This window comes from Tursiops truncatus, chromosome 3, assembly GCF_011762595.2.
Source record: "Tursiops truncatus isolate mTurTru1 chromosome 3, mTurTru1.mat.Y, whole genome shotgun sequence".
Classification (NCBI taxonomy): Eukaryota; Metazoa; Chordata; class Mammalia; order Artiodactyla; family Delphinidae; genus Tursiops; species Tursiops truncatus.
Genome location: NC_047036.1, coordinates 126363139 through 126371519, shown reverse-complemented (window position 1 = coordinate 126371519; position 8381 = coordinate 126363139). Strand labels below are relative to the sequence as shown.

Here is an 8381-nt window from a genome sequence, read left to right as displayed (position 1 = left end):
GGAGAGGTTCCTGCTGAAGATAAAGATTGAGTCAGAGGTGCACTAACCACTACCAGGGAAGGGTGGGATCAGCAGGGATGCGCCGGGTCCAGGGCAGGGAGCTCCTGTACCTGTGTGCTGGATAGACTGTCCAAGGGCATATCTCTTAAGAAGAAGCCTGGACTCTGCTGTGGACCACCTGAACTCAGCCTCCTGCCCGTCAGAGTCCTTTGCCCAGCCTCTGCAGGGCCTGAGCTTTTAGAGAGGAAGGTGAGGGATCTTGGCCTCACCTGGGAGTGGGGCCCCAATCCCCTTCTCTGGACAAAGGACGCCCCCATCAGGAGAGGAGCACTCCTGATGGTCTGGATCCTGAGTTCTCTAGGGTTGGCTGGACTCTGATGTTACCTCTTGTAGGGGCTCCTCCTCCTGTCTGAAGCCCCGACCTGCCATCAGGAAGCAGCCCCAGAGCACTGGGCCCTGATGCAGCTTGGCCCTGGCCACTCCAGTGACAGTGTCCTGGGGTCAGGGCCTGGGCAATACCACCTTGAGACATCACCTCACCAACTCACTCATTACACAGATAGGGAAGCTGAGGCCTGGAGAAGGAGTGGGTTTACCCAGGGTCACCCAGCTAGTAGATGATGGGACCAGAACTTCAACCCAGGGACTTGTATGGCCCAGAGTGTTTTCATTGTTCCCCATCTCTGTTCATGATTGTTACTTCCCAAGCTCCCATCCCATGTGTATCATTCTCATCCACCCAGCATCCCATGGACTGTTCCATGGGTGGGGGAAAGGGAAGGGCTTTAGACATAGCTGAAAATGACACAGGAGACAGAAAGATGCAGGAAGCATTTATTGAGGGGCAGAGCTGAATTCTACAGGAGGCAAAAGGCATGACACAGGCAATTTCTAGTGGGTTAGAGGAGAGGACTGGGAGAGAAAGCAGTTACAGGGAGAGAACAGCCAGACAGAACTGCAGCTTCCCAAGGCTGCCTCCTGCTGGCTCTTTGTGGGAAATGCAGGTAGAAGTGGATTTTCTCTGCCACTGCATCAACTAGTGGCCTGATAGTGTCTTTTCTCTGAAAGAGGCCCTTAGCCCCAGCCTCTCATGCTACAGGGGTCCCTGAAGCAGGTGGAGACTTCAGTAATGTGATCACTCATCACTGACAAGTTGGAGCACCCTCTCATCTTCCTACCAACAGGGCCTATGTTCCCAATCTTTAGGCCCTGGGAATCCTTTGGGATCAGTCCTTTATTCCAAAGCACCCCACCCTCACCCTGACTCCCATTCTACCCCCAGCTTGCCCTAGCCTCAATTAGGGGTTCCTGGTCTAAATCACCCTGAGGGATGGGTAAGTCTCCTCCTAACCCCAAAATCACCCTCTGTCCCTCATCTTTAGCAACATCCTGGTATCCTTTCACTTACATACATACCTTTGATCCTCAGCCAATTCCAGCCCCCCCCCACTGCCGCCCCCCCACCCCCACACACTTAGTTTCCTGAAACTGATATTCTGAACCTCTAGAGGGCACCACCAGCCAACTCTGGAAACTATAGGACCGAGGTACATTCCTCCCTGTGTCCCTCCTGGGGATTGGAATCAGAGTCACTATAGCCTAAGGGACAGGCTAGGGCCTGCAGCCAGGCTCCCCAAGGTCACTGGGCACCAGACACTGGCTAGGCCAGAGTGTGATGGGAAAGAGATGAGGCAGAACAGGGCCCCATCATCTGGGCACAGTATGGATGCTGGGGCCTGAAACTGAAGAGTGAAGTACTTCCTAAGGAACCAGAAACACAGGCAGACTCTGGTCTAACCCCTCACTCACCCATCCAAGCTCATCTCCCTAGCCAATCCTCCAGCACTACTCTCCCTCCCTTCCTAATACTGTGGAATGCATTTCAGGACTGGAAGAGCCCCCAGAGGTCATCTGAGCCAGTCCATTCCCTACTAGAATCTCCTCTATGCATCCTGGCCACTGCTGGTATACCACCCATAACAAAGAACTCTTTGCCTCCCTCTTTCCAGATGGGCAACCTCAAACTCAGGGCTACCAGGTAAAGCCAGAGGATAACAGATAGCTCCGTATCAACTCTTCTCTGCCCGGCTCAGCTTTGAGCCCAGAGCCTGCCATGAAAGGGCCCGGAAGGGATAGATGGGTTGGAGACACCTATAGCATCATTCCTGGAGACCCTGGGAAGCCTGAATTGGGATGGAGAAAAGCCTGAGAGGGATCTGAGAGGAGGAATCTTCCCTCCTCTTCTCTCCAGAGAAGCCAGCAGGGCACCTTGAGCTGGCCTGGGAGACCCTCTCTAAAGGTCACCATGGTAAAAATAGAGCTTGTCTGGGAAGGGATGGAAAACAGCTGCTCCTGCCTGGGACTTGGTGCCAGGGAGGCAGATGGTCAAGCCAGGGCCTGGACAAGGAACTCAGGCGTAGGATCCTCTGAACACACCCCTCATTTACCAGACTCCAGACATCAGAGCCAGGAAGTGGGGGGGGGGGGGGGGGGGGGCGGAGAGTATGGAACCCTGCAATGCAGCAAGTCTAGGGGTCCATACATACAACACCCTGCCTCTTCCAAGGCACTAGTGTGTGTGTACTGATAGAAGGGGTAATTTAGAAGTTTGGAGATTGCCTTGGCCAAAGCTCTATTAAACAGATGGGAAAGCTGAGGAGCAGAAGAAGGGTCTTTCCCACAATGACTGAATGACGGAGCAAGGGCTAGAACCCAAGCTTGGATCACCACCCCACCTCCAAGCCCAGAGCTCTCCTCCCCTGACCCCTTATCTCTGGGGCTATCAAAGAGGCCAGACCCTTGGGGACATGGTGCTGGGAGCTCCCAAGCCCCACGACACTTCTTCTCGCTCGGCTCTCCCGGGGCAGGGATGGGGTGTGGGCGGGGAAGCCTTTAGGTGGTGCAGGAGGCCTCCGTGGGTAGGTTGCCACGCTTGAGCCTCAGGCTGCCGTTCCATCCGCGGGGACAGATGTTGTAGCCGAGGATGCCGGGCGACTTAGCCCCAGAGTCCTCGGAGTCGAGGGACACATCGGAGTCCGTGGGCGAGCGGCGGTAGGGGAAGGGCCTGGGTCGCGCGGGCAGCGGGCTCCGGGGACTAGCGCAGGGCGAGGGCCCGGCGGGCAGTGGGCTCCGGGGGATGGGAGCGAACGTTGTCCCGGGGTCCGCGGCCTGGCCGGGTCGGGACGGCAGGGGCGAGCGCATGCGCGGCGGCGGTGGCGGCGGTGGCAGCGCTCTCGGCGGGGAGAAGGGCCGAAGGCTCTCAGCGCCCGCCGGCCGCGGGGAGGCGCTCTTGCGCCGGGCCGCGTTGATGATGTTTCGCGCCAGGAGCGCCTGCAGCTGGCGGCTGGGGGGCCGCGCCTCGGTCTCATGTCGCAGAGGGGATACGGAGCGCTCGCTCCACGAGGGGGACATGGGCGGCGGTGGCGGCGGCGGCGGCGGCGGCAGCGGCGGGGGGCTGCTCAAGCTGCTCCCGCGGCCCGGCTCCCACGGCCCCGGGCTCACCCAGCCGTCCAGGCTGCTGGGGGGCCGGGACGCGCCCGGCGTCCAGGGCGGGGAGGTGGGCAGGCTCTCTCGGCGGTCCTGGGGAGAGAACAGAGAGGGTGGGGGCAGGCGTTAGTGCTGGGCTCCTCTATACCGGGGTTTCAGAAGGGACCGAGTTGGCTGTGTCCATTGTACAGAGTCGGGAAGCCAGTGACCAAAGTCAGGTAGTGCCTGCAGAAAAACGCAGGTGCCCCAACTTTCATCTTTCAGGTGCTTGAACGAGCCCACGCTGCCTGCCCCTGCGCTTAGCAGGGAGGCAGATGACTGGCGGTTTAAGAACGCTCGCTTTGGAGACAGACCCCTTTGTTTACTGAATGAACTTGGGCAAGTTGCTTCAGCAAAAGAAGCAACTCGAAGCCCCTGGGCTGCAGTTTCCTCCTCTGTGAAATGGGAGTATAATATCAGCATGTAACCTATAGGATTGTTGTGAGGAGTAAATGAGATAACTTACGTCAAAGACTATCACAGTATGAGAAGGTTCCCTAGAAGAGAGTAGGTGCGCAATAGATGTTAGTTACCTTAAAGACATACTAGAATGATGCACATGAAACTAACCAGAGTGCCTCTCTGTTAGGAAATGGGGTGAACAGGGCAGGGGACACAGCCACAGGAGTGGGAATAAGGCTTCTAATGTATTATATACTTTTTATATAAGTTTAAGGTTTTGAACCATATGGATATAATATCTATTCAAAAAATTACAAGCAAAAATATTGATCATTATTACTAAAGTTGGACTTAGGGAAAGGCCCTCTCTGTCTCAATTCCCCTGCCATGTTGCCATGGTCACCTCCTAATTGTTCCTTGGACACCTTGAACAGGGAGGAGGTTCCCACTGACAGATGGAAACATAAAAGGAAGTTGGGTCGTTCCTCCCTAGGCAGCACACTCCCCTCGCTGGACTTCTTGCCAGCATGGGGTGGGGAGTGTGGGTTCCGTGAGGCCAAGTTGGTGAACCTCTGTGAAGTTATACACTGCTCTGCTATACACTATCATACCTGCTTCCTACCTCCTTAGGAACTTTCCAGTCTACAAAGTTCGGTCTCATCCTTACTCTCTCATCATATCCTCACAACAGCCTGGTGAAGTAGCTGGTATTATCACACCCATTTTACAGTGATGAAAATGAAGTTCAGACGTGTAAATAACTATCTGGTGTGTTCTGCCCCACCAGGAAATGTGTGTGACTATCTGTTGCTTAAAGGTGGGAAGCAGGCTTAAGCAGTTTGAACTGGTTTGAAAGTACAGGGCTTGGGGATCCAGGCCCAGCATGTATCTGCTAAACCATCCAGCTGTTCAGCCAATCAGATTCCAGCAACAAGCCAGTCCACTCAGTCTTCAATCCAAATTCACCAGCAGTCATCCCTCAGAGTCCAGAACTAGCCAGTCCATTCAGTGCCTCCTACCCAATCAAAATCTAGAACCTCTCATAAGATCCATTCTCTCATCCAATCAGTAACCAGCCGCAGCCAAGCCAGTCAGCTTCTCATCCAATCAGAATCTAATTTCAACCAATCAAAAGGAAGCAATAAAGTACATGTATTCTCCAAACAATGCAGCAGCTACCAGATGAGCCCAGACTCAGAAATGGAGCCCTTTAACCTATAGAGGAACGTATAGCAGTCTGAACAGATTTTTCATGGGATTGGGAATGTTAGGAACCTCCCGGGGACATCCAAGGCCCCAATCATCAAGCAGGAAAGTTAAAGCTCAGCATGGGCTCCACCCCTTTTACTCCCAGGGTCAGTTGTGTATATGTGAGCCAGAGACACTGGGAGCTGCTGTCTGTGAGCCATCTCAGGAATCTTTCAGTGAGCCTGGCTGGGGGGAGCAGGGCCAAGGGGTCATGCTCCAAGTCCATCAACAAGCACTGAGGCAGAGCAACCAGGGCTTTCAGCCAGGAGCAAAGCAGGCTGGGGCAAGAGAAGCTGTGATAACTGTCTGAAATCTCCAAGGATGGTCTGCCTTTAGTGGCCACGAGGGGAAGGCTAGGGCCAGCAAGTGGAAGGAGTAACAGAATTCACTTCTCAGAATGCCTGGGTTGGAATGTTGGGGGCAGTGGTAAGCAGCTCCTCACCCTTTGGAGGTGGGCCAGGGCCTGACCTCATCGAAACTGCCATGTCTGGGTACTGACTGTGTGTGTGTGTGTGTGTGTGTGTGTGTGTGTGTGTGTGTTGGGGGGCGGGGGAGCAGTGAATAATACAAAAAGTCTGCAGGGAATCAGAATTATTCACTTTCTGAAAAAGTTCTCAATGTACCATATACACCAGAACTCCTTGGAAATGCACATGGGTGAAAATTCAGAGAGGAGCACCCACTTAACCCAGCACCGGACCCAAAGCAGGACACATGTGTGGGCTGAAGGTGCGAGTAGAGCAGAGTCAGACAGGAACTATCAGATCAAAGAGAGCTAGCTCCCAGACAGCTTCTGTAATCCTCTTGTTGCATGGAAGGGGAGACTGAGGCCCACGGGTTGTCTAAGGTCACACAAGGAGTCAGATGCAGATCTGGGCCCAGCACCCATTTTTCTGGCTCTTGATGGCCGTACGCTCCTCTCCACGAGGGCAGAAACTCATTTTATGCAAGAGCCCGGCGGTGATGACTGTGGAAAGTGGCCGGATTTAGATAATGGGGGCGATGGGGAGGTGGGGGGGGCGGCTGCTGAGGGAACCAGAAAGTATATATGCTCTGGCTAAAGGCACTTAAATACCACTTTTAAAGAATTCGAACAAACCTGGACCATAAGGGGCATGGGTTTTCCCCCGTGCTCTACAGGCTTTTTGGCCAAACTCTTAAGGAAGGAGAAAACAGAACATGATTTCCACAGGATTCTGGTTCCCTCAGTGCTGACCCAGGGAAGAGAGAGGGCAGCCCTCACTTTCAAGCCAGCACACATCTGTACCCATGGCAGATCCAGACACTCAGCAGATGCAGGCAGCACGTGGACACACACCACAGGCTCACACGCCGTAACTAAGCAGTCCCACCCCACTTCTCAGGCCAGAATTGGGGAGGAGGGAGAGGGCCCTGACCACCAGCCAGTGAGTGTGGAAGAAAGAAAGAAGCAAGACAGATTTGAGGCAGAGTGTATTGAGAACAGGAGAGAAAACAAAGTTGAGGGAAGAGCTCAGCCAGCCTGATCACAGGAGCTGCAGGATGGAGGGTGGGCTCTTCCATTGCTGGCCCTCAGGGGTAGAAGGGAGCAGGGGTCCGGAACACGGGCTTCACTCTGCCCTGGGAGGGGTTTGGCGTGAAGGAGCCGAGCTCCCTCGCGACTCTCCTATGCATGCCCCCACGTTCTGGGCAGAATGAACTCACTGGGAAGGCACCCTCTGTTGCCATGGAGACAAGCCGAGAGCTCACGAAAACTGCGGGCTCAGCCCGGCATGGGCACCGCCTCCACCACCCCTCGCCCCTCTGGGGAGCCCAGAAATAGGGCTGGGAAAGAGAAAGTGGGTGGTGCTCGCCCCCGGTCTTGGGAAGCTTCCATCTGAATTCTGCCTCTTGCGTCTATGTTCTCTAACCCCCACAAAGTGTGGTTTGGGGGGGCTGCAGCACATCAAAGGTGTCAGAGGTGGTGAGGATCTCAGACTACCTGACTCAAAACCCTCACAGTATGATGGGGAAACTGAGACCCAAAGCTGCACATGGAGTCCATCTTTGAGAATCCAGATCTCCTAAGTCCCAGCCTTTTCTTCTAAACCTTAAGGTCTCCTTTGTCCCTTCCTTGAGCTGCTGTGCTCCTGCCCCAGCCCTTGCCGTGTTCCCACTGTCTCCAGGCGATCCTGAGCAGTCCCAGCCTAAATTTCTGATCTCCTGGCCTCCTGCTGCAGCTCATTCCAGCCACACCCTCCCAAGGACACCCTTACATCTACTCACCATCTGTCCTATGGCAACTGTCCCATTTCCTTCCCCTCTCTTCCCAGGGGACTGTCTTATCACTTACAGGGCCTTTCTCCCAAAGCACCAGCCTGTCCTCTCATTCCTCACAGATTGTCCAGCTAGGAGGGCCCTCATCGTATAAATGAGAAAACTGAGGCACAAAAAGGGAAAGTGACTTGGCCAAAGTCGCACAGCAAACGGCAGGCTGAGATGCCTCTCTCCTTGCGGCCCCTTCCACTGCACGTAGACGGCTGCTTTCAGTCGTGCAGATCTTGGCTGAGGTTGAAGGCAAAACAGCTGACGGATACACTGCTAGGGGCCTCTCTCCTAGCTGCACACCAACCTCTGCGCAGCCTCCTACAGGGCTCTCTGTCTCTCAGGGGTCCCCTGGGACCTCCCACATCCCAGAACGGTGAGGGCAAGCTAGGTCGAACCAGGACTGAGGTCTGGGATGAACTGCGTTAGCTGTCTCGAAAGCGGAGCTAGATGTTTGGAGCGGGCATGAAGGCAGCTGAGCAGAGGGCCAGGAAGAAGAGTGTCAGACAGCAGTGGTGGGCTGAGTCCTCATCCAGCAGAACCCGAGAGAAGAGAAAATGTGGAGGCCGAGGCAGAGGTCTCTGAAGCAGCGGAGAGGAAACAGTGTCCGGAAGGCAGAGGTGGGTGGAAGAGACAGACCTGCGGAGGCGAGAATCCAGCAAGAGGCAGAGAGTTGCCAGAGCTGGGGCCACAGTGAGGACGGCCCCACCGGGGTGGCTGAGGAGGCAGACCCTTGGCTGGCTGGTCCCACAGGCCAGGGCAGGCTCTGTATGCTGCAGAAGCCCCTCAGCAAGACGCTGGCATCCCTACAGCTCACCAAGGCCAGGTGAAGCCCCCCAGCCTCGTTAGGGCCTGCCAAGGGAGTTCTCTCTCCGTGACCCTCCTCCCCCTGCAGTGGCAGACTTCAGATCCCTCAGACATGG

At 55.2% G+C, this 8381-nt stretch overlaps 1 protein-coding gene across 6 annotated transcripts in view; it reads right to left on the bottom strand.

Annotated features, from left to right (window-relative positions):
• Window positions 1–820: 820 nt before the first annotated feature.
• SYNPO (synaptopodin) overlaps window positions 821–8381 on the bottom strand; it is a 53625-nt gene continuing 46064 nt past the window's right edge. For 5 of the 6 annotated variants that reach the window (XM_033853462.2, XM_033853464.2, XM_073802701.1 and 2 more), the window contains one exon: window positions 821–3579. In XM_033853462.2, the coding sequence (XP_033709353.1) occupies window positions 2893–3579 (687 nt within the window). In that variant the 3' untranslated portion in view covers window positions 821–2892. The remainder of the gene's footprint in view (window positions 3580–8381) is intronic. The other variant, XM_073802700.1, reaches the window with a different exon arrangement.